General features: G+C 37.4%; 3 protein-coding genes across 5 annotated transcripts; 2 read left to right on the top strand and 1 right to left on the bottom strand.

The window, feature by feature from the left end:
* Positions 1-7,390: 7,390 nt before the first annotated feature.
* Positions 7,391-8,783, top strand: LOC121648509 (immediate early response 3-interacting protein 1). The gene is made up of 3 exons (XM_041998701.1): positions 7,391-7,536; positions 7,922-8,023; positions 8,107-8,783. The coding sequence occupies exons 1-3, from the start codon at positions 7,446-7,448 to the stop codon at positions 8,160-8,162; spliced, it is 249 nt and encodes an 82-aa protein (XP_041854635.1). The 5' UTR covers positions 7,391-7,445; the 3' UTR covers positions 8,163-8,783.
* A 76-nt stretch (positions 8,784-8,859) lies between these two features.
* Positions 8,860-13,065, top strand: si:ch211-12e13.1. 2 transcript variants are annotated; one of them, XM_041998700.1, is made up of 5 exons: positions 8,860-9,215; positions 9,313-9,476; positions 9,971-10,216; positions 10,336-10,545; positions 10,655-13,065. In XM_041998700.1, the coding sequence occupies exons 1-5, from the start codon at positions 8,971-8,973 to the stop codon at positions 10,849-10,851; spliced, it is 1,062 nt and encodes a 353-aa protein (XP_041854634.1). In that variant the 5' UTR covers positions 8,860-8,970; the 3' UTR covers positions 10,852-13,065. The 2 variants fall into 2 exon arrangements, with proteins under 2 accessions (XP_041854634.1, XP_041854632.1); XM_041998698.1 differs by having other exon boundaries at positions 9,971-10,219.
* A 47-nt stretch (positions 13,066-13,112) lies between these two features.
* Positions 13,113-25,624, bottom strand: LOC121648507 (mothers against decapentaplegic homolog 2). 2 transcript variants are annotated; one of them, XM_041998697.1, is made up of 11 exons: positions 25,190-25,624; positions 23,188-23,595; positions 21,611-21,700; positions 21,190-21,383; positions 19,344-19,478; positions 19,076-19,138; positions 17,019-17,072; positions 16,593-16,805; positions 16,282-16,419; positions 15,587-15,731; positions 13,113-15,401 (listed from the first exon to the last, which is right to left on the bottom strand). In XM_041998697.1, the coding sequence occupies exons 2-11, from the start codon at positions 23,421-23,423 to the stop codon at positions 15,278-15,280; spliced, it is 1,392 nt and encodes a 463-aa protein (XP_041854631.1). In that variant the 5' UTR covers positions 23,424-23,595; positions 25,190-25,624; the 3' UTR covers positions 13,113-15,277. The 2 variants fall into 2 exon arrangements, with proteins under 2 accessions (XP_041854631.1, XP_041854630.1); XM_041998696.1 differs by having other exon boundaries at positions 19,064-19,138; positions 25,190-25,606.
* Positions 25,625-25,655: the final 31 nt, after the last annotated feature.

The following is a 25,655-nucleotide window of genomic DNA, read 5'->3' as shown; positions in this document are numbered from 1 at the left end:
AATCTTTCTCATAGCAAATAGTTTGGAAATCGCATTATAGTCCCTCCTGCACTGAGCAACAGTTGCTTCTCTAAGATCATTTCTGTCTTTTGTCCTTGACATCATGCTAATACACACCTGAATGCTTCAGACCTGCAAAGTGACAAAACCTCTGAATTTATAGAGATGCTCTCACTTACTGAAGACAAGTTAATCAAGTGCATTTGATTAACAGGAACTGACCAGATGATTTTTATTATGTCCTGACCACTGACCAGATTAGCATTGAGGGAGGGTGGGCTTTCTTACATGAACGTTGTATAAGTTCACCTTAGAGCACAGTTCTCCAGGACGGCTTCACAACCCAGATGTTGGACAAACAAGCCTTTACAGGTTTCAAACCTTTCTGCACCAGGGTCATAAAAGGGTGCATAAACAACAACGTTTTTTTCTATGAACAAGCTCATTCTCCTTAGGGTGAGGTGCTTCACGAGCTGAGGATTCCTCCTTATACTCTGAAAGAGACCCACTGGAAGTGGACAACAGCCTCCCACACACCAGGTCAGCAGCTTTTCCATCCATGACGGACAAGTCTGTGACTGTTTTCTCTCTTAGCGACATGTCCCCATCTTCATCGTCATCTATCAACACAAACTCCTTCAGGTAAATCATCCCCACTCCATGGAGACTATGGTTCTCCACTGATTCTTCCACAGTGTGGGCATCCACAAAGGTCAGAGTGGAGGTCTCTGTCAGGGTCTCATGTGGGTCTGTGGAGTTGTCCTCTGGCCCTGAGTAGGTCTGACTGCTTGAATCTATCATCCATGTGGAGTTTCTGTGACCTGTCTCATCTTTCATGCTGTATTTTTGTTCCTGGGTGCTGGAGATGAGGTGTGGAGAAGAAGACATCTTGCCTTTACCATCTTGACGGGTGAGCTGGCTTCTCCATGTGTAAGATCTGTTTTCTAAAGCATGACCGTTCCCAGGATACATCTTAAAAGCCACCTTCTGACAATCATGGTAGACCTGCACAATACTGCTCCCTTTTGGGGAATGAAGGGGGAAGCTGGCAATATAGTGTCTTCCTCGCTTCTTCACGTATTTGTTCCTTTTCACACTGAAATATAACAGGAGAGCGAAGGTTAATTGTCAAACTTGGAAAGTGTATTTAAAGAAAATTCTAAAAGTACAATTTTTCAATTAATTTGTTTTGGATCCAAAGCAACTTTTTTTGTACATTCATATTAAGAATAATTAGCATAATTTAATGTGCAGGATCTGAGGTTCATAAATGAAAGGGGAAGGGGAGAATTTTAATGCAAACAATCACATCTTCAGGCATTCAATACTATGCAAAATTCTTGAGGCGCCTTCATTACTTTATGTTTTACTTCCAAGGACACAGACTTTTTTCTTTTTTGTAAAATTTTAAGGTGGTCTCAGGCAATAGTTCTGCAAGCTTTCTAAAGGCATTGGCAGATTTTTCCTATTTGAAAATCCAGTCCTTGTACCACTGCATGGTGTACAATTTGTCTTTAGAAATCAAACTGGACAGGTGGGACAGAAACAGCTCTAGGTGTAAAAACTATATATTGCAGATGAACTGCATCTAAAGGTTATGTGTTTAAAAATATTGTTTAAAGATAATAAATCCACACAAGACCTGAGAATTGAATCTGGACCTTCGGTTGATCTACTGTTCACCAAAGCCTCATCATAAATGCAGTCCGTGGAAGGGAAGCCATTGTTAAGGAAAAGAAACAAGAAAATCTGATGTATGCTGATGCCCTTTTCCCACTAGTACCTTCTCTGATCTACTCTAGTTGCCTCTACTCAGTTTTGGAGGTTTTCCACTAAATGATACAAGGACTGGACTGGACTGAAAATCAGTGGCAACCGGTCTTACCGAGAGATGAATCCTATCCAGAGATCCTTAATATTACTGAGCAGTGTGGGACCATCTGGACAGAGAGCAGAGTGAAAAGCAGCCAACATCCAAAGAAGAGCTTCAGACAGTCTTTTGATTTGATTTCTATTCTGCTTCTATTTTTCTGGTTTTACTGTTTAGGATGCAGGGTACCAGGCAGCCTGAATATAATAATAATAATAATAATAATAATAATAATAATAATAATAATAATAATAATAATAATAATAATAATAATAATAATAAATATTCTATGAATGATCTTATGAATGTAAATTATGAATTTGATAAAAAAATAAATCATCAGAGTCACTGTTTTGTTGTATGTGGCTATGGGCTTATAATTATTTTAGCTGTGTTTTAGTAATCTTAGTATTTGTTGGTACTTGATCACAAACCAAAATAACATAAATAAAAACAAATTAATGAGGATTTATCTCTAAGGGGAATACTAAATACCAAATTTTGCAGCCGTTAGTAATAAATTTCAGGCCTTTATGAACCTTACAAACCTAAACTCCGTTAAGAACAAGAAACAGGATATACACCATCTCTTAAAACAGCGACTCTGTGCTAAATTTAATTATAATGAAGGTCTATAGAATTGGGTCTGCATCTGCAGAGAGAAAGACTCTCCACTTGTGTTGTGAAGAGAGAGCTAAGCCAAAGGACAAAGCTGTGGATGTGCCAGTCAAGCTATGCTCCACCATCACCATCATTTATGAACCGTGGGTAGCGACCATAGGAAGAGGACATGGGATTTGTACAGAGTAAATAAAAACAGCAGGGTGTCTGGGTTACCTATAAAGACAAAAGAAAGAGTGCAATCATTCAGACAAGCTCAGAGCCGCTGGTCCTCCACACTGAAAGGGACAATTCAGGCATCTGAGTAGGATTCATACCACTTGAGGTATTTCTGGCACGGCTGGCTGTTTGGAAACATTTTACATTTTGAAGGATATGGTCGATAAATCAAAAGACAACATGAGAACATATTCACAGTGCATGTTGACAAACATTCTGGTTGCTTTATCAATACAGTCTTAGAAATTGTGATTTTTTCCTCATATTTTTAGAAAACATAATGGTACAATCCCCTGGAAACAAATATGCATCTTATTACAATATAATATAACAATATAACATATTATATAACAATAAAAACTCATCCAAGATAATTTCAAAGCTGCAGATGGATCCCTAACGCATTTTATTCTACTTTTTTTAATTGTTGTGCAATATCTTATTCAGATTATTTCTTTAATGTTTTCACATTTGCATATTTAGAACATTATTACAAATTGCATACAGAAAGAGAAAAACAAATACATGTGTCTTTTATTTGCACATGGTTCAAGATTAATATAATTGGAATATTTTAACACAGTAACTGGGGCTTATAATAGTAAATGCAGCTGAGGTGCTTTTTCAAACAACAGTGGACCAGTGAAAGATAACAAGCTGTCATTTAGTCTTGGTCTTTCTGAATAAAAAGGGAAAAAATGAAGCTTCTACTTTTAAAAGAAGCAGAAAATAACTTGCATTCCCTAGGGATTGGCTCTTTGAAGACAAAAACAGATGAATTCCTCTAAAGTGCTCTAACCAAGGAAAGTGTGTGTGTGTGTGTGTGTGTGTGTGTGTGTTTCATCTCTTTAAAACACACCCTCACCTTCCCTCCCCCACTCAGAAATATTTGAAGTGAATGAAGCGTCCCTCTTTAAAAGTACATATCGTGCTCCACATTTATACAACAGCAGCAGAAAGCTGGTGCATGTCTGAAGTTATTTCTTTAACAGCATTAACTTAATTAAATTAATTTTTAAATTGATGTGACAGACAAATCACATCAGGACAAAGAATTTATACCTTTTGTGGGACTAAAAGACTTCTTGAAGAGGAGTGTTTCCAGTTTATGGCACTGCATGCTTAATGCACTCCACTCTGTACAGATGCTTCACAATGACCTTGTTACACTTGACTGACTCGCATGCATGACAGAATCAGGACTCTATAAATGAATAATATAAATGTACATGTAAACATGCTCCACTCAAGCTTGTGATGGTTACTGAGCAGCAAAACATTAAATATAGATTTGATTTAAAATACATGCATTGTAATATAGCGCACTTTGAGCAAGGTTGGTGACTCTTTTGTCTGCCAGTACAAACAACCAGACAGCAGCTTCAACTCAGACACATGGGAAATAAATTAAAATAATGTTTTAAGTATTTTCATCCCACTAATATTTAGGATGTTTACTCTGGAAAAAAAGTAAGTTAACAAAAACAAACAAACAAAAAAACCAAACTAACAAAGAAAGTAAAAAAACCTAAAACAACCTTCCAATCTTTCTCACGGCATTTCACACACACACATACACATTAAACTATTATACCAGCTACCAAAACTATTAGGTCATCTATCAAGCACATAAATGATGCAACAAGAACTGATGTACTGAAAATATTCACAAAATTCCACTTTAAGTTAAACATTCAGATAATATCTTTACCTAAAGTCTTCACAGTTGAACTTTTCCCCAAACGGCTGTAATGAGAATCACATGGTGGAGATGATCCATGCAGCGCCCTTCCCTCTGATCTCCGGTTCCGCTGGAGAGAGTGACAGACTACAGTCTACTGACTGTCTACAAAGATCCTTCACACACACCCTCCCTGCATCCTAGAAACTACAGCTGCTTACAGTGTGGGCTGGGAGGCACTCAAGACAATGATCCAATGACTGGAATCACACTGGCGATGAGGCTTGCTTTTGTTGTGGTGGCTTTTAAATCATATTATTAAACTATAAAACTGAAGCCACCCTCATATAAAGTAAATATCAGGTACGGCCTTTTTTATTTTGCCAAACGGAAAACAGCTAAAAGGACATTCAAAACTGTGAAATCTACCTCCCAGCACTTGAAAATTTAATATTTTCTTTGTGTGATTAAAGCATAAAGAGTTCAAACATCAGGGCTTGTGGGTTGTTATGCATGACAATATTACACTTGGCAGAAAATGCACTTTAAAAAGTTATTTAAAGAAAAGTAAGTGTTTATTTGAATTATCTGGGCAAAGTCTGGCAAGTTGTTTCCACTCTTCATGTAAAACTCTTTTAAAAACAACTTCATATTTCTAAACATACAGATGACAAAACTTGAGATTTCATCCAAATTTTAAAATCCAGTCTGTACTATTTAAGTATCATATTTAAATAAAAAGAAGCCATACAGGTGTGACAGCTTTGACTGAAAAACACCTGCAAACCAACTGTTTTTTTTTACAGGAAGCAACCCCCCCCCCCCCCCCCCCCCCCCCCCCCACACACACACACACACACACACATTTTCTTTATGAAATGTGGAAGCAGTGCAGGGATGCATGAAAAGCCACTTATCTTAGTACCATACACTGAATATGTTCCAATAAATATTACAAGAAGACAGACCCTCATACATGAAAGCTGCAAATGGGAATACTGGGGGGATCAAATATTGAAAAGTTTTCACTCACTGTAGGGGGGATGTGTGCATTAGCTTAATATGGTCAACTGGTAGACATGACGTCTGACATCATGTCATCTTTCAAACCTCCAGCACAAAGTGCTGATGATAAACCTATTTATAAAATCTTTTAAATCAGACTCGTCTGCATAAATGCAAGCAGCAGTTCAGAGGATGATGGCAGACACTTAACAAAAAACAAAACAAAAAAAAGAGCAGACTTTATGAAACAAAGTCATGATTTAAAGACATGTAGTGAATAAATTATTTACTTACTTGCTGAGAACCATATAGGATTCAAAAATCTTTGGTCCACATAAGGGTATTAATGGTGAAGTAACAGAGGCTGTTATGGAAGTAAGTCATGGTTTCATTTTTTTCATATGAAAAGAATTCTTTTTTTTTTTTTTTTTTTTTTTTTTTTTTTTTGTAAAATCAGTATGAAAACCACCTGCTACTGCTGATTAGAGTATTTCTGGTATTCAGGAAGAAGACATTTTATTGTTTTTCAGAGCAGGCTTAAACCTGTCCTCTTCAATAAAGCCTGTAGTAGTCAGTGTTGACTAATGTGACCCTGAACCATTAGTTATGGCTCAAACTGCTGGGAGACCTCTTATGACACACTCAGCATCTCTACTCTACTCTACTCCTCTCTGCTCTCAGTTTAATAGAAGAGCCCAATTCTTTTTATTATATATTTGTAAATCTCAAGTTCTACACCCAACATGTTCCAGTTACCCATCTTTAATCAGTCCTAACAATTCATGACTGCTCAGCTCATCAAAACAGAGAACACATCACACTTACAACAACTCAGAGTACAACTAAGATTGTGCATCAAGATTTAAACTACATCATTAACAGAATTGGTTAAATACATACACTTATCCATTACACAACATCAACTGCATTTTATTCTAAAATAAATATGTAACGATATAGGAGTCGTGAGTCTGTCCTGGAACAAGAAAAGAAAAGGAAGAAGCAGGAAACACTAATGCTGATGAAAGAACAATACTTTGCCACCATTTCCTCCCATAAGAGTAGAAAATTTCTGATTTTGGATGAAATCTATTGCAGAACTTGAAACTTGTTTTTCTGGACTTGTACAAATACATAAAATGCATAAAAAATTTGAATTAACATTGTGGATATGGCTTACTGATTCCAATTGCCAGTTTCTTGTGTGTTAGCAAACACTGATAAAATGCTTGAATAAAATACATTATTGTTTTATATTTTTGTTCTCCTGGCGTTATATCTACCTAATTTTTTTTACCTAACAGACTATGGATAGTTATATTATGTTGTAGAATGTAAGACATTTGACTTGAAACAGAGTGTACTTTTTCACATGACAGTATGTGAAAAATTACTTTGAATATTTTTTTGTATAAATATTAACTTCCTGTCATCCATCCATCCATCCATCCATCCATCCATCCATCCATCCATCCATCCTTCCATCCTTTATAACTGCTTATTCTAATGCAGGGTCACAGAGCTAGAGCCTATCAGGCAAGATAGTACAGTAGTAGATAGTACTTGAAAAGAGTAACCAGATGAGTCACCAGTTCACTGAATCTGAGTACATATAAAATATGTTAATATCAAGTTTTAGGGAAATATTTATCATATTTCCATCAGTATTTAAAACATATGATTTTATGGGTGATTATGACAGACATTCTGCATAAAATACTTTTTAGATATATTTTTAATACATAGTTATTATAGATTTTGTACCGATGTATAGTGTATTTATGTTAAATAATGTAAAATGATTATTTCTGTTTTTGACTATAGAAATAACTCCCTGCTGAATAATTTTAGTTTAGTTTTAACTACTTAAAAGATGTGAGTGCTTCTTTACAGCTGTTTATATGATAACGGTCTTGGTCTTCTATGTATGTAGTTTTATGACAAGAACGAACTTCCGCAGGTTGCACATGTTTTATCTTCCTCGGCCACCGTAGGCAACGTCATACGTAAATAGTAGTATCAGCTGCAGTTAGCTTGCTGAGACTCAACATGGCTTTTACCTTATATTCTTTAATCCAAGCAGCCATTCTGTGTGTAAATGCCGTGGCTGTGTTGCACGAAGAAAGATTTTTAAGTAAAAGTAAGTGACTGTTTTCAAAACTTCACGTTATTTCTATTGTTCTAGTGTTTGAGATGGAAATATAGCAACTGTTATGACTAATGCTAATTGGCTAGCAGCAATAAAGCTAACGAACATTTTGTAATTAAGAAAGTTTGTGATTACACATTATTTGACGTTGCTGTCAAAGCCTCTGAAATGTACTTTTTATAATGGTATCAACGTATAAATTAAGTGAGTATTGCAACAGTTACTACTTAAAAAATGCCATTTTGAGAGACATTTAAAAATGTCCACGACTGAACAGCAGATTGGACATAATTGATGGTTACTCGTGTTTTCAAAGCAGAAATATGATACAGAAATGTATTGTTTAGTTTATTTTTTCTGTCTTTGTTTTTGAAAGTTGGCTGGGGAGTGGACCAAAGTGTTGGAGGATTTGGCGATGAACCAGGTGTCAAGGTGCAGCTGATGAACCTTATCCGCTCTGTAAGGACAGTAATGAGAGGTGACTATTCACTCTTACACCTGCACACAGACCAAATATTAGAAGTGTACAGCTCTGATAATCTCAACTGTGTTGCTTTGCAGTGCCACTGATAGCTGTTAATTCAGTCTGCATTGTGCTGCTGCTTCTGTTTGGATGAAGAACACTGGATGAAGTTGGATGAAACCATTCTGCTGCCAGGAGATGTCCATCACCTCAGGAACCCCTCTCTAAATCTACAAACAAATTTGTCTTTGGCCCAGTCGTAGTTCTTCACCTTGGCTCTAACCTTTTGTTTTGCAGAGATAATGTACCCACTTTCTTTAGGGACCAGTATGTAGTCTTCATTTAGCCATCCAAATGCCCCCAAGGTCCTGACTAATGGCCTAAATGACCACTACACTTGAATCCTAAAAGAAAAAAGCAGGCTACCTCTGCAAAATTAAAGTATAGGACCAAGGGGTAGAGATTAGGCATTTGGCATTCCCAGTGTCCCCCGTCAGCTTGAATGTGAATGTTGCCTGTATGTTTTACACCAATACACTGAATTTTTACTAAGGCCTGTTTTTGAAAACATATCGCCATCTAGAATCTGTTATTTTTCACTTTATTTTGAATAGAGTCTTAAAGTCCTGTGTTAAATAGTTCAAATTTTCTCAAAAATAAATAATTAGCTAAAACTCATTTCTACATTTTGCTAAATCATTACTGTAAAAATGGTTAACAGGAAAAGTTTGTGATTTGTACTTGGTAAAGATGTAAATAAATACATTCTTAAATACGTGGTGGTGGTGTTGAAATGTTGGAGAGCAGAGGGTTTAAAGACCACACTAAGCATTTAAGCATGATCTTTGCTTGAAGTACGCGAAGATATCAAGTTTGTCCCTGTGCGCTCGCCGTACAACTCCAGTGTTGTTTTCTCAGTGATTTTTCTTTTAACAACTGGTTGTAACACAGTTTGAACAATAATGGGGAATACACAGAATTGCATTGTGGCGTCGCTTTCTGTATGTTCAACTTATCTATTTTATCATTACATTTACTGTTCCTATCAGTCGTTAAAAACAAATGTGCTAAGTGGCGACAAGCTACCAAGTTTTGTGTATCTTTACGTCAAATATTTGACCGGACTTGTCACACGGAGGACAGGACACCTGTACACAGACACCCTCACAAAGACGCCTGCGATTGTTTACACGATCCTAAACTGCAGGTGAGCTCCGTGAACTTTGGTTTAATTTTAAAACGAAATAAAGAGAGACTATGAAGCTTGTTCGTTGGTCGTCCGCTTTCTCTGGATGTCTTTTTAGGCTGGAAAGCTCCTTAATGAGGAGGTTCTGCTGTGCTGCAGGATATGGTTGGGACTATCCAGACACAGATTTTAGAGACATCCCACTGTGCTTCCCTGAGATTCTCTGTTGCAAATTGCTGCTTATGTTGTTAACTGATGGAAACTTCAGGCTCAGCCCAGCAGGTAAGACATAATTTGTTTTAAGCTGATGGTTCCAGTTGGTGGGTGAATGTGTCAGCCTAGAAAACACGACAAAACATACTAAACACAACAACATCATTCACAAGAGGATACATTGGTATTTAAACTGTAAAGATTGGTGGCAAATATGTCAATAATTGAAAGAAAAAAATCCAAATTGATCGTTTCCAAGTTGAGGCCATGACGCAAATGCCCAGGCATTCACGCTCAGCTCAGCTGATACTCCTCGCTGTAATGGTTTATATTGTTATTTTTGTCACTATGGACGTGATTACACTGCAGACCCACTCAAACAGTGGGTTTAATTAATTCAGACAATTTTAATGTTTATAAAAGTCACGCACAGATGTGGAATTTCTAGAGACAATGCACTGTACAAATAAAGATTTTAACACTAAAGCTGCTGGTTGCTTATATTGTAAAAAGTATGAGGAAAAATTTGTGATGTAGCAGTTATTTTGACCTGCTGTTTTCAGGTCTGGTCCGTGTGCGTCAGACTGTGAAAAGCCTTCAGCCAGTTGATGAACTGAAGAAGGGTCCGTTCATGCTGCAGGTTAGAGTCCTTCAGTATGAGCAGACTGCTACAGGGGTGGAGGTGGACATCTGTCTGTCTGCTACTTCTCGTTCCGGGTGCCTTGTGTGGGAGAGCATCTTAACACTGCTGTCCAAAAAACCACCCTACACAGCCAGCGGATGCTTAGCCAAGAATGAAGACAAGTGTTGTGGTAATATCTGTTAAAAAAGTTTGTAACAATTTTTGCCTAATCCTTGGAGTGGCAGTCTTAAATAGGGCATTAAATTTTGATATCTTTCACACACATGGGTTTCGTTCTTCTGGCAGGCCTACCAGATGAGCCAGGGCGAGAAAATTTGAAGCAAGTAGAGCTCCAAGTTCCCAGGACTATTGGTCTGCAATGTGTATGGTCCTTCTCTGACTATTCCCCCCACTGGCTGTGCTCTCTGCCAGCCAGGTTGTTTGGCTTTAGATCTCAGATAGCACCACCTCTCTGGATGTTGTCTGTCTGCTTGGCAGAGATAGAAAAGCACAAAGGTAGGAAAATCAATATGGATGTTTATTTTGAGGATCAGATCATACATTTAATATTGATTGTTTTCCACAATACTGGTCAGACATTTTCATAGTTCTGTTTTGCCACCAGGAGTTGACGTCGTCACAGCCCCTGTTAACGTCACAGCCCACTTTAAGGATCCTCTGGTGGTGCCGGGGAAAGTATTACTCAGGTTTTGGGACGAAACCAAAAATGTGGGTCAGTCTTCTGGGAAAAACCTGAGCTTCCAGATGGAGCAACAAGGACACAACATCTGTCATATTGTGGGACTGATTTCCAGGCTTTGATTAACAGAAAAAAAAGGTATTTCTGCCTTTCTGTCCCCAAGCACTTTTGTTCTTAAAACATTATGTCCACACTGGAGAAGAGTCTATTAGATGAAGTAAATGTTTCCATTCCTGTTGTAGATTATTTACAAATTAGATTTTTTTTCTGCCTACAACTTGACATCAAGAGTAAAATAAAATCTTCATTGTCTTTGTTCTCTGTAGGTTCTTTACTGGTTTTCTTCATTAAAAAATAAATTAAAGATCCATAATGATAAGAGAATAGCCAACTAATAATAAGATGAGCATATGCTAGTTTACTTCTAATTACATCTACTATGTGGGTCAATCCCACTTTCAACTCCTAACTGATACACATGTAGAATTTACATTAAAGGATTCATTTGTATTTTAACACAAACATGGTGGTAAACATTTTAATGACTTTTTTCCCTTCATGATGTAAAAAAAAAACGATTGTTAACCCACCATTTTTCCTAATTGGTAACTGATCCACACCAAATAGAGGTGCTTAACAATAACTAGGCTAAAATGCAGAAGCAGTGTGTGATACCAGCATGATTAAGGAATTTGTAGAACTTTATCAGCAATAACTTGAAGTCCTGACCAGGACTCTCTGGAAGAAAAGATCATGCATCATAATAGGACTTTTCATACCAAATGAAGGACAAATAAATAAAATAGAAATAATAAAAAGGCCCACTCTTCTTTATAATGTTATTTTAATTAATTTGTTTGCTGGTATTATTTTATGTACAGTTCTGTTGAGGTCTCATTGCAGTATTTCAGTCAGGTTGAGGTCTGGAATATGACTGGATCGTAGTAACACCTTGATTATTTTCACATTTCAGCCATTATTTTGTATGTTTTCTGGTGAGCTTGGGATCATTGCTCTGATGCATGGACCAATTTTGGCCTGCTTCACATCTGAGTCTAATACAGAACTCCTGTTCCAAATAAAATGTAAAAAAATGCAATCATTTGCATTTATAAACCAGTATTTCTCAATATTAGTACATAGAAAGCATCTACTGTTGAAAGAAAGACATTTTAGTATTTCATGAAAGTATTTGGTCAGGTTGAACTTGATAACATGTTTACCAGTGTGTAACATCTCTTCTTTTAGCAGCACAGTGTAAACCGTCATAGAACTGGGAAATCTGAGAATTCTAGCTTCTCAATTGTTCAGGATCTTCTTTGATGTATTTAGCATTTCATGATTTGTAAATGTTTTTGATTGGAGAAAGGTTGGGACTACTGGCAGACCCAACCTAATACCCAGACTATGAAGTCTGGCTGATGTTATAGATGCAGTATGGTGTTTAGCATTGTTTGCTGAATATGCCAAACCAATCCAGACGACATCTTCAGTGAAGAAAATGTCGTCTGGATTGGTCTTATAACTGGATGGGGACATGTTACTGTAAAACCTGCATACCTTTCAGCATCGATGAAACCTTTACTAATGTGCAAGTTGCCAGCTTCATTCACCTTCATGCATTTTTTTAACTGAGTGGTGGTAACAAGCAAGATGGTCCATCACCTCTTTAGTCTGAAGGATGTGATATACACCATTTCTAAAAAGAATTTAAATTTATTTCACTACAAAACTATTTTCCATTTTACCTCAGAGTATTTTAAATTAACTTTGGTCCAGGAGGATATTTGGTATTTCTATTTTTTCTTCAAATGTGCCCCTTTTTTTGTATGATAGAGCTTTAACCCTCATTTGTTGATGGCACAGCAAACTGTGACATATTGATTTCTGCTAATGTTTCTAAATCCATGGCAGAAGCATGCTTGTTTTTAATAGTTGGAGCCCAAAGATCAAACATCCAACTTTGATTTCCAGCCATACCACTTGTACACAGGAATGTCTTTAATTTCTCTTTTTTAATTTTTCATTGTGCAGATATACGGCTTAGCTTTGACTGTGCTGTTCATTACGTGTATTGCATAATCTGATACTTGGGTGAACTTGCTAGGGCATCCTCTTTCTGGGAAGTGATGCCTTGAATGTTTTCCATTTGTGAAAAACCTTTCTTATGGACATTAGATTGTTTGGAAATGGCCTTACAACCTTTCCAGATTAAAGGGCACCAACAGTTGCTTCTGTCAGATTATTGATTGGCATTGTGTTCAAACACGTGAATGACCCAGACCAGCAAACTGTACCAGTATCAAGGTATATCTAAATACTGCCACTTCTTTACACTGCTGCAAAAACATCTCGTTTCTATAATTAAACACAATAGACTGAATCATGAGAATAAAAATCTTTATTAGTGTTTTATGAAGTCTGCATAATATGCCACACGCCTGAGAAGCTTATGGTCAGAAAAGGAAAAGAAAAAAAGAAAGGGTGAAAGAAAAAAAAAAATAGAGAAGCTCTACCAATACTGCCCTCTACTGGTAAAAACAACTGCAACATCTACTGTACTGACTGCTTTGCAAAAAGATTACTGTTAAATACACACATACTGTACTACTGTTATGCATATGCAATTCTGGTCCACGTCAGTTTTTGTAATGTTTTTTTTTTTCTTTGTTTCACATTCATATGTTGTAGGCCAAAGGTAAAAACAATGCAACACTGGACCCTAACAAATGGTTCAGTTCCCCAAATCCAAACGTCACTAGATGCACTTAAAGTACAATCTCTAGTGCCATATCGTAAACGCATTTACAAGAAGAGATGCTGGAGGGGGAGGGGAGGGCATGTTAAACTTGCAACAGCCAAGTAAGTTGAGATTAAGGTAGTAAGTCTTGTTGTACATACTGTATTTCAATGACTGAACAAATACAATACACACATCAACACAGAATGTCCCAGTGTGCAAGCACATTCACTCTCCTCCCATGCTGCTGTAACGGTTCCAGCCAATTATTTCTGGCTGATTTACTTGCTTGATTAAGCACCAAAAAGCTACAAGAGGTCACGTGTGTTTATAAAGAGGAAGAGATGAATGAATGGGCATTAAAAGGTTCTTTATGCCTCAGTAATAATCAAAACTATTATGGGACAGTATATTTTAGGTTTCAGTAAAGTCTAAAAGTTGTTTTTTGTACTTTAAATGCACCAGATTTCTTTGGGAAAAACAAACAAAAAACAAAGGCTATTCATAAGCTACACATCATGTAGGGCAGTGATTAATTGTCTTGGTTTAAAAATAAAATAAAACGATATGCTATTGGGAACTTGGGATAAAACATAGATCCATGCCTTCTTGTATTTTTAAACCACTGTGGTCTTGAAAACATTTTAATAAAGAGTGAACGACAGAAAATTTTAAGTATATTTATATATAAAAATACATGAGAATACAAAAAAGTAGCAAAACAATGGGGATATAGGCTAAAAACAGAATGAATTAATTGATACCTTCAGTTTTCTCTTGGTGAGACGTTTAATGCTTCACCTTGAGGAGTCCAAGGACTCCCAGTACTGTGTCAGAAAAGGAGGGGTGGGGGTGGGGGTGGCAAAAACAACAACAAAAAAAAACCAAAACATTGAATTTTGATAACTGCCTATATTCTCTGGTCCCTGCCCAGTTTGCCCTGCAAAGCCTGGCCAATATCTTCATTATCAGGCTTTTCAGTGGGGATGCAAATCAAATACAGAGGGGTGCCATGTATGGACACACAAAATACAAAAACAAACTATAGCTGCACTGAGGCTGCAGTCTGTTTAGAGATGTGGAAATATTTCTTTTACTAACATTCCTATATGTCCATTTAAAGGGTATGTCTTATAACGACACACGAGTTAAAAAAAAGGGCCATTGTGGCAGTCAATTTAATCAAATTTCATAAACACACTGTGGCATTTCCTTCAGAGGAAAAACAGCCACCATGGTCATCGTTTCTTCACTAAGCCTCCTCCCCCTGACAAAAGATGGGGCCAAATTTCCCAGAGAAAAGTAAACTTAGGTTCAGAACAATGGTTGTGGTGGGCTGGAACACAAAATCATTTCAGCATTCAAGCTCATGTTACTTATACAAGCCATCTTCAACACTGAGAAACTATTCACAGATATTTTTGGTATTTCCCCTACTTCCCACACTAAAAACCAATATACATTTTATTTGTACCACAAATAGATCTAATATTAAGGATTTGGGGCAAAGCAATTTAACAAGGTGCATGACATAGATGGGTAAAAAAAAAGTGCCAATCTCTTTTTTTTGTTGTTTTTACTGAAAAGTCTGTATGTGTACATATGTGAGTGCAACAGTGTGGGTGCATTTGATCTTCTGTATGTGGGTGTATAAAGTTAAGAGAAATGTGGAACTGGGCCACAAATACTATGAAGTATGTTACAAAAAACTGATTCAATGGGGGTTTCCATTTTTTCTCCATTTAAGGACTCACAAGATTAGAGTTTAATGATCTTTGTAATGTTTTGGGGGGTGATTCCTCAGCTGTTCAGGACATACTGGAGCAGCGTGCAGATGGGGAACCCATCTGGGTCAGAACCTTGTCAAGCCACTGCAGGGGACCATTCAAATGCAGCTCGATCCAGCAAGGAGTGCTTGTGACAGTTTGTCGCCTGGAAAACAAGAGGTGGTGTTTACAACCGGTGATATATGATTTAGGTTGAGCTTTCTTACCCACCACATGCAATTTAGCAGCCAAGAGAAGCATGTGGGGACATATAAGTATTTGCATCCAGAGTTAAATTATACTTCTTTGTTTACAATAAGCAGCAAACATTAATTCAGACACTGCGTTCACCTATATTCGGCTCCCCAGCCTTTCACAAAGCTCATACGGATGGTGCACATCCTGGTGAGTTGGTAGACCGCCTCAAATCCCTGGTTGACTGACTGGGCCAGCAGGGCAGCAAATTCCTGGTTGTTGAAGATTTTTAGATTACACCCTTAAAAGACAAAGACAAACAGGACTCAGACATTTTATGTCACCAGCCCCTGTTTTTCCCCTGTTCACAGTGCATATCTGCTCTTGATTTCCCCAAACACTCGTGTTTGTGAGCAAGAAAGGACTTGATAAGTTACTTTTTAACAGTGTTCACAAATTTTTCTAATAAACCAGCTAGTGTTTAATGGAGTGACAAGCTGGATGAACTGTCGCCCATTCCTTTTAAGCCCTTACCTCTGCAGAGCAGCTGCAGCCGTGAACTGTACATGCAAACGGACTCTCAGAGCCATTTCACATAGGAACACAACAAAAATCATCAAGGAAGAGATTTAAGCTATGGACGCTAAAACTAATAAAAAAAAACCTGAAAGACTACTTGTTAACTGTTAATTCAATTGCTTTTAAGAGAGCCTAAAGCCATTTTTACCTATACAGAAGACTTAAAGCTTCAAAGTACATTCAGTAACACTTCATAAGCTACCTTGTCTATAATGTTCTGTAACTGAGGGAGCATCTTGTGATAAGTTTCGCTGACATCTTCTGCCTCTTACCTGGGGGGATTTTACACACCGTCGCTGGATGCCAGCCATACCGCTGGTTGCAGTTTGGACTCTGGACAAAAATGGCACTATCACTCAAGCACTCAGCAAACACCTCCCCACCAATGTAGTACAGTCTTACTCCTCTTCCTGTGAACAGACACAATCCATTTCTTCTTCAAGTGCAGTAAACATGAGATTATACCTGACGAAGATGTGTGACCACTACAAAATAACTGAAGCACTATAAAGGCTGAAACAAACTGTAACGAGTTGGGTAGAGACATCTTACAATTGTGAGGCTACCAGAGGCTGACCCATACCTATATGCCTTCGGGTCATCTCCACAGTGGCATTCCTGTTGACATTGGACAGCAGGCCCAGGCAGAACCGCTCAGAATTTGATGGATCTGTGAATCCATCCACTGTCAGTGACGGCTGAGAAGCATGAAACGTCTCCCCCACACGCTGGTTCAGCTCATAGTAGGCTATAGAGCACCAGAAGGCTGGCTCTGAGTAGGTCACCGGCTGTAGGTCTATACAACAGGATCACATCAGTAAGGTTAACACTGTAAAAAGATGTTCAGACTGGTTCTATTTTATTATATCCAACAAACCTACTAATTCACTGCTATAACCACAGTAATCCCATTATTGTAAGCTGTCCTAGTATTCATGTGTGTTATTTGTATTCAAGTAATGCTTGATTAATAGTCCCACACTTGTTAAGTGTGCAATACAACACTTACCCATGCTGTGATTGACAGGGGACAGAGTGCTGGGGGAAAGCTGTGCCGGAGAACCTAAGAAAGAAGACAGGAAGTAAAGGATGTGATTGGGTTTACAGCAGATGGAGCTTGTGGCCTATAGGTAGTTAATGTCTTGCAAAATAAGGACAAAATAATATTATAAAACTGATCATCATGCTTTAAAAGAGTGATGATGAACTTTTTATAGCTGAATAAAATAATTGCCTGTATATACAATAATTTACTTATTAGTGGTTTAAGATTTGTTTGACTATAACTTATTGACTAGACTAAAAGTGAAAAGAATTTGTTATGTTCCATGTCATGGCATAGGGAAGGTGCGATCACAAGTAAATAATGATGGATTAGCCTGGAGTGCTAATTGGAAAAGCAGCACAATTTGTTTCACCAGGTCATGGAGGCAAACACATATTCCTGATTAACATCTCTGTATCTGCCTTTCAGAAGATATATGCACACAGAGCATTAAAGTAAAGGAGGAGGGATTACAGTGCATTTAAACAACAGCTGGTTTAACCCTTTGATGCATAGTGTCCACTACAGAGGACACATATTTAAAAGCTGTTTTAAAACGTATGCATGAGTGTGGACCGTACATTAGAAACTTCATTGGACATTAGTGAGTCACCAATACTAAATAATAAATACATTTGATATAGTATTTATACATACATTGTAATTACCAAGTTTGCCTCAGGGATAAACAGGACAAGAAAATGATACAAGTGTTTTTATAGAAAATTTATATTAATATGACAAGTTATTATTTTATAAATATTTTCATAGATCAAATAGAAAAATCAGCACAATGAGTAAAAGTTCAAATAAGATTAAAACACAAAAAAGCATCAAGGTGCATGTCTGTAGAAGTAAAATATTTTATTTTAAAAAATGTGTTAATGTTTTGTAATATTTCAATGCACCAGAGGGTTAATGCTGGACATGTTACTTCGAAGGAACACATCTGCACCCCAGACATTTAACTGTTAACTGCAGTTTCCATCCATGTTTTTAACTGTGAAAATTCGCCAGTGTTACCAGCAGGCGATGCACATGGTATTGTCTCCTCAGTTAGTGCCAATTGGTTGGCTCCCTTATTGATCAATTTTCTCAATAATTTACACTTTAACAATCTAATTTCCTTTTGGGGATTAATTAAGTATCATGAAATTTATTTAAAATAAAACCATGATCGTCAACTTGCAATTATAATTGTCTATAACTTGTCAACAATAAAACATCCAAGGCCTGATTGTGAAGCAGCTGGGACTGTTAGATTAGTAAAGACATATGTATTCAATGATCTACACAGACACATCCAACTACTCTGAGGCAAGTCAGATACCCATTCTCAGGTGTATAACCCTCTAATAATCTGACAGTGTTTTAAAATGCAAGTTTTGTGTCTGAATGAACTTCATAGTTAGAATAACAATTACATAAAGTCAGACACACAAGCTCGAATGACACCAATCATATGGACAGAAGATTTATGTACGAGGTGTACAATTATTATGAACTGAGTAACTTAGAAGCGGTAACTTAATCTTAAACATCATTCAGAGGTCATGTTCGCTTACCACACTGAAATATAAATTCTGGTCCCTTACATTAGAAAAATACTTGGTGTGCTAAAAGTGATGGCATGTTTCTATACAGTCATGAAGAACATTAAAGCAAAGATTACATGCCTGAATGACACAGAGCTGACACTTGGAAAGAGTTTTGACTTGGAGAGTGGCTTTATCGAGCCATTAAAGAACCATCAACTGTGGGGTTATTACATAAAAAGAGATACAACTTCTTCAGGCAACATTCCCAAACTATGTGACACCGTTAAGGAAACTTAATTTAGACTTAGCTTCTAATGAAAGAAGGATCAGGTCACTACTAATTTAATGGAAAAATAACTCAAACACCATGACAACAATGGCATGTGAAACAGGTCCAAACAAATGACAACAAGAGTAATAAATGGCTGTGACGGTAGAGCAAGACAAAGAGGATGAGCTAGTCTAAGGTACCTGTATCCATACTTTGATTCATCTGTTGATCGCTGGCCTCCCCATCCTCACTGATGTAGCCGGGTGGAGGTGTTTCTGTTGATATAATGAATGTAAAAAAAAAAAAAAAAAAAAAAAAAAAAAAAAAAACAAGCAAATAAGCTGAAATATTTGCGTAATGAATAATTACTGTGAAACATATGTGCCCACACACAAAAAAGCAGAGTGCATTAAGAAACTTAGAAAAACTACTTGTTCATTTGACTCAAGTCCAACTACAGTTAAATGCTGACACTCATACCTGGTATATAGTTGTTTGGTGGTTCAATTCCTGCAGGAAAGTTTGTGTTCTCGGGTATGGAATGAGTGTAGTCATCCAAAGGTGGCAGTTCTGGCAGGATATCTGAATGTCTTGGCACAAGAACAGGAGGCAGCACTACAGCGTTGGGTGAAAGTGTCAGAAAATACAAGTTAGATCTCCACCAGTTCAAAAGCATTTTTGTTTCACCTTTTTTTTGGCAGTTTGTAAGGAAGTTGCAAGAACAAAAAAAAACATTCCCAAGAATTAAATCACAATGTGAGTATGTTCCCAATGACATACTTATCTAACACGTTGCCAGGAAGACCATAAATGAACATATTTGCTAAACTCACAAAAGTCATATAAATAAATAAATAAATAAAAATTCACAATTATAAAGAAACTAAATTGACATTATTCAAAGGCTAACTGGCTATGTTTTGAAAATGTTTACAGACTTTTAAACTAGTCTTGATTAACCGAAACAGTGCACAAAGTCAGCTGTTTTTATTTGGACAAGAGTTGTGTCTATGTGCAGAGACATGCTGTTTACAACGCTGTTATGTTATAAGAACAGTGCGGCCCCTTTAAGGTCGAGGTAAAGGGAGAGGGGAACGCACAGCATGTCAGCGGGTCTGACACAAAACGCAGGTCTAAAGGCCAATTTATGCTCAATGCAGAAAACTTTACGTCAGTTACACATGTAATTTGGTTCATTTTCAGGAAGCTTAGCCATCTGTTGCTTGATGCAGAAGACGGAGCAATACTACCGGAAATTGCGAGGGCAGTGCTGAGCAGAATAGCTGACATGCAACCAGGGAAACCAGAGAAGAAGAGAATCAGGAAGGGAACAAAAAAGCAGAAGAAGAATGGAGACGAGCACAACAACTGTAGAAACTGCGCAAGCTTTTGAAGAAAGACTATATGTGAATGTTTAGGACGTGTTGGGCGGTTGGAAACAACTATATAGCGATGCATTACCGCTGCCAAACGGTGTCTGAAACTGAATTTGGCTCGCCTGAGTGAACTCTGAACTAACACTGCCTGCTAGTGGAGGAACTGACTTAACAACCTTGGTCACAAAAAAATGCATGGAAGTACGAGGACGGCGACGTATGACAACGTTTAAAATGGACGTCGCTATTTACCTACTTAATAGAGCATAAATCGGCCTTGAGTTAGAGCATGACGTGGGAGCAGACTTAACTGTGAGAAACTTCCTGTTTAGCAGTGAATGAAACACCATATAGCTGTTCTTGTTACAACAGAGTTTTACCACTGCTGGGTAAATTGAAGGGAGCTAACCCCCAAGCTAGCTGCAGCTTCACCCAGGAGTAATAACAGCTTCTGCCTCTCAAGCTTGGTTTGGAGGTAAATTCAGAAAAGTCTAGTAGCTGTTTCTGTAAGAGTTTTTACAGATAGTGGAGGGAACAGATCAGGCAAAAAGACAAGGAAAAGAACTGGTTTTCCTGTTGATGAACACTCCTGTGACCCTGGAGCCCAGGTTTGATCTCAACAGCTATCTGACCCACTTTCTCATCTACCTACTGAACAATAAAAAGGATACTAGAACCCAAACAACGTAAAAAAAAACAAACAAAACAAAACCAAAAAAAAACATTAATGGAACACACGTTATATAAATAACATCTCACACACGTTTTACAATGTACATTTGGAGATAAATATTTTCCATTTCATTACTGATGACATCATGATGATGTCACAACAAATCGATTTTGATTGGCGCTACTAGCTGACTTCAAAATTCATCTGAAATATTCGCCCCATTATTAACCAATCTGTCGACACCAAAAGCAATGTCCATTGGATAGATTAATCTTACCTGGGGTCTCCACCCTCTGGTAGTGATAGGGGTTGATGCAGACCTCGTCCTTTTTGAGGTGAAAGGCATATTCACAGGCCTCAATGGCACGCAGCTCGTGGTGGCTGTGAAGGTCCGGCCATCGCCACAATCTGCAGTAGATAACATGGGGAAGCCCCTTCCTGTGGGAGACCTGTAGGCGGCCATCCAGGGATCTGATTGAACCATAAACAGGAACGATGTGTGAGAAAACGGCAGAAGATTCACAGGGGAAAGGAGGGGATTACACATAATATGGCCAGGAAGGGGACATAACAGACATTGATTTGAGTTATGACCAGAAAAAAAGGTGCTCTCAATGTTGGTCACCTCCAACATTTAAATGACAACTCTCCCACATCAAAGTTGTATGCAACACCATACAATAGTTAAAGATAGTCACCTGGTTTGGTCAGGGTAGCTGTATAGGCTTGATGTATCCCACTGTTCTATCGTATTTGGTGTACTCAGTCCCCATATTTCAGAGCAATTGCTGTGCACAGAGAAAACAACAAAACAAAAACAAAAAACAAATGATAAACATGGGACGTGGCTCGTTCAGAAATATCAGTATGGGTGTGCAAACATTAAAAGGCCTCTTTTATTGGAGTCTTATGGCAAAGTAAAAACATCAAATTCACTTTCATGTGTAGAAATGAAAGATGGGAACTTCAAATAAGAGAAGCCTTTTTAACATAATTAAGGAAAAACAACATAATATGGAATCTGCAAAGACAGACAGTGAATGAGACAAAGATCTTCCTTTAACATTGTGGAACTGTACCGAACACTGAAAATAACTCAAAACTTTTCATTTTGGTCATTTATGTCAGAATCTATCTTAAGACAGTTAAACAAAACACTGAAGACACACAATGGCACAAAAGAGGGGGGTGGGGGAAAGAGGAGGCAACCTTGGTTAAAAAAAAAAAAACAACAATTTCCAGACTTTCTCAAAACATTCACAAGAAAACTGGCAAAAGAAAAAAGTAAAAAGTGGAATGGAGACAAATGAGAATCGTTGCTTCTGAATAACAGGACAATGACTAATTCTACACATTAGATGTTACAACTAAACTACAACTTATTCTATACTTAATTATTATAGTGGGATCTCAACTGTAATTTGAAATTGCAATGGCCTGGTTCAAACCAGGACAGAAAACTAACTCCTAGGCACCAGCCATTTTTAATTTTAGACAATCAAATTTCATGATCAGCAGCTATTTTTACAACAGAAAACAATACAATTACTCAAGTATCAACTCAAATGTTCAGATAAATATCTCTGAAAATGGCATGTTGGGTGAAAGTTGGGTTTATAAACCCACTAATCACTCTCAAATACATGTACCAGTTTTTCATATGGCTGGTGGAAATTTTTACAGATGGGTATAATTTGGGGTTTTTAGTTGGATATCTTATTACTTTAATCTTTTACAAATATAAAAATTAAATAACTCACATCAAGCCAGCCATTTTATCTTTATAAGCATAACAGTCTGGTCTACAACATCTCCCAGGCGATAACAACCAGCTCACTATCTGTGGACATGAAAACATCTGACAAGGTACTTAGCAGATTCATTCCTCGTTGACGTACTGTGTGCCAACACAACATTCCCACTGAACATGAGTCTGGATCATCAAGGCTGGCTGATTGATAAAGAGAACATCTTCTCTTGACCTTAATGTTTCCTTTCCCAGAACAAAGCTACATTTTTTCTTCGTATTCAGATAATCCTAAATAGGCTAATAATATTCTACTGCTTTACATCCAGAACTTTCCCATTTTCACGTCTCTCATATTTGGTACAAGAAGCTATGAAAACAGAATAAGCAAGAGGCAAGAAGACATTTTATCACCCACTAACAGCCCAAGTTCTTACAGTTTAATATTTGGCCAAGATATCAACTACACATACCAACAGAAATGTAATCTTTTTCTGACACAATTTTTAACAGTAATGTGCAGCATACCTGGGGATGGTGACACACTTTGTGTTGCAGTTCTGTGTGGTGATAGCTTTCTCCAGTTCATCTAACTGGCCTGTCTTCTTAAGCTTTTTCACTAAACTCTTCACAGCCTTTTCACACCATTTCTCCTCTTGCCCATTCTGCTCTCCGCTGCCCGCTACGCCTGGCCCATTGGTCGACTTCTTCCAGCCCAAAAGCCTCTTCACCACAGGAGGGGTGAACGGCAAGATGGATGACATCTTGACTGGAAAAGCTGGAAGTCTCCAGAAAACAAAAAGAAAATTTTCTCACACGCAGAGAGGGGCTCTGGAGCTATAGTTTGGGCTCTTGCTCTGAGGTACCCCTCCAGTGACCAAGAAGTCACAGGGTGGAAGCCAGTGCTAGCAGAGCACACTCAAATTATATGGACACCTTAAAAAAAGCCAAACACAAAGCACATCATTAGAAACAAAGCTTTTTCAAACTTTAAGGAATATAAAATAAAATAAAAGGAGTGCAATGGTGTGCATATTTGTTGCAAACAGACCTTTTATGATTCAGTGGATAGAATGAAAAGATGAATATACAATTTAAAGATTGATAAACCAAATTTAACTATTTTAAGTAACACACTAAACATTTAGAACTGAATGTGGATATCAAATGTTTATTTACGTTTTTTTAAATATCAAATAACGTGTCAAAAAACTTAAACTTAAAAAAACAACAACAACAAAACAAAACCCCACGAGTCAAGACAATATAAACCGCTCCTTCAGCACGTCAGCCACATTGCATGACAACGTGACCTTTTCATAGCAAACTATGGTGTGTATAAGAAATTCAAGCTTGAAGGTTTAAGCTTGGCTAAACACTAATTTTGACGGCAGCACAACTTTAAGTACAGGCAACGTTAGTCCGATTAAAATAAAATAAAATAAAACTGACGTAGCGTAGTGAAAACATTACCACTAATGTCCAATAACACAATGTCAGAGCTTAATGTTTATATTTTCAAAGTCAACCAAAAGTACTAGAATCGTACAATGAACCCCAACATCGAAGATCATAAAGGAACTAAATGTTAGGTCTATATGTATGAATTAATTCAACAACAAAGAATAAGCTACTAAAACTATATTATTGATGCACATTCTGCCAAACAGTGGATTTGGTGACTGATAGGAATGTCCACTTATATGTGCTCGTCACAAACACTGCCTGACATCCGGTTAGCCAGCCTGCAAACTTATAGAATTAACGCAAAGTGTGTTATTCTTGTTGCATACCCTGTATTAAATAAATCACGACGAGCTGTCAATGAGCATGACGAATAACTTGATGAGAGCTACCAAATAAATGTGAATAAACAGAGCATTTTGTGACAGGTCCCCCGGGGCTACCACCAACTGGCTTGGAAAGGCCGGCTGCTAGCTACCTGGTGGGGGGCCTACTGGACTCAATCACAACATTATATTCGCCAGCGTGAGCTTGGAAAATGCTCAGATATTCTTGTCTGAAAACAAAATATGAAATTGGAACTTGCATATCTCTGTAAATATAAGCAATTTTAGTGAAATGTATAAATCTGGCTAAGATGGCAATCGTTAGCTCGACTAAGCTAGCTGCCAGCTTGTTATCAAAAATCCTTTTGTTGTGTTCCGCGTAACAAAAAAAAAAAAAAAAAAAGGAAGAAAGAAGAAGAAAAAAACAAAACCCTTTTGTGCGCAACAGTCAAGTCCCGCTACTTTGTTACCCATTTACCTGTCGGCAGCTTGTCAGAAACACGTTAATAAAAACCCAACATTACAAACTGTCACTTTGTGGATTTAAAGCGTTGTTTAATTTTTACTTAATTTTCTAACTATCTGTTACCAAAACACAAGCAGCAAAATGAGTTAGCATCTTGGACGAACTCTTCCAAACTGAGCACTGGTTCCCGCTGGCTAACGGGGCTACAACATCTCTGCCTCAAAACAACATGCTTCAAAGTAGAGAAAGCAGCTAAAGGCATTTCAATAGTTACCCCAGTTTTACAGTCCAAAATTCCACTTCTTAGAAAGAAAAGAAAAAACAAAGATGTGCACAGGCAACTTAACACCCTGTTCACGTAAAAAAAATACCTGAACGTTACAGTACAGCAGCTAATTTTGACAAAGCTTGTTGGCTCCTCTTAAGTTGCTACCACCGTTTCTGTAGCTTGTTAGCTTAGGTTAGCTAGACCGGAACAGCAAAACAAACGTGATAGCTACGCAAGAGCTCTTAATCCCTCCTATTCAACATCTGATTGGAGGATGATACGAGGACGAATACCAAATACTGGCTAGTGTCCTTGATTATCTTTATTTATTTTTACATATTTATTCACGTGTTGTAATTCAGAGATATGGAAGATAAAACCATTTGTTCTCAGAGAATGAACAAAAATAGAACATTATTTAAATTTCACACGAACAATTACATTTTTTGACAGTAAATTTAAAAGAAAAACG

Source organism: Melanotaenia boesemani, chromosome 11 (genome assembly GCF_017639745.1).
Source record: "Melanotaenia boesemani isolate fMelBoe1 chromosome 11, fMelBoe1.pri, whole genome shotgun sequence".
In the NCBI taxonomy this organism is placed as follows: Eukaryota; Metazoa; Chordata; class Actinopteri; order Atheriniformes; family Melanotaeniidae; genus Melanotaenia; species Melanotaenia boesemani.
The sequence above is the reverse complement of the archived record's forward strand: the minus strand, read 5'-3'. Positions and strand labels throughout refer to the sequence as shown.

Coding starts and splice junctions, on each gene's coding strand:
- LOC121648509 (XM_041998701.1), top strand. CDS start 7,446: ATGGCTTTTACCTTATATTCTTTAATCCAAGCAGCCATTCTGTGTGTA. Junction 7,537..7,921: donor AGAAAGATTTTTAAGTAAAA/GTAAGTGACTGT, acceptor TGTTTTTGAAAG/TTGGCTGGGGAGTGGACCAA. Junction 8,024..8,106: donor TGTAAGGACAGTAATGAGAG/GTGACTATTCAC, acceptor GTTGCTTTGCAG/TGCCACTGATAGCTGTTAAT.
- si:ch211-12e13.1 (XM_041998698.1), top strand. CDS start 8,971: ATGGGGAATACACAGAATTGCATTGTGGCGTCGCTTTCTGTATGTTCA. Junction 9,216..9,312: donor TACACGATCCTAAACTGCAG/GTGAGCTCCGTG, acceptor ATGTCTTTTTAG/GCTGGAAAGCTCCTTAATGA. Junction 10,220..10,335: donor GAATGAAGACAAGTGTTGTG/GTAATATCTGTT, acceptor TTCTTCTGGCAG/GCCTACCAGATGAGCCAGGG.
- LOC121648507 (XM_041998696.1), bottom strand. CDS start 23,423: ATGTCATCCATCTTGCCGTTCACCCCTCCTGTGGTGAAGAGGCTTTTG. Junction 17,073..19,063: donor GAATCAAAGTATGGATACAG/GTACCTTAGACT, acceptor CTTCTTTCTTAG/GTTCTCCGGCACAGCTTTCC. Junction 16,806..17,018: donor CCCTGTCAATCACAGCATGG/GTAAGTGTTGTA, acceptor CCTGTTGTATAG/ACCTACAGCCGGTGACCTAC.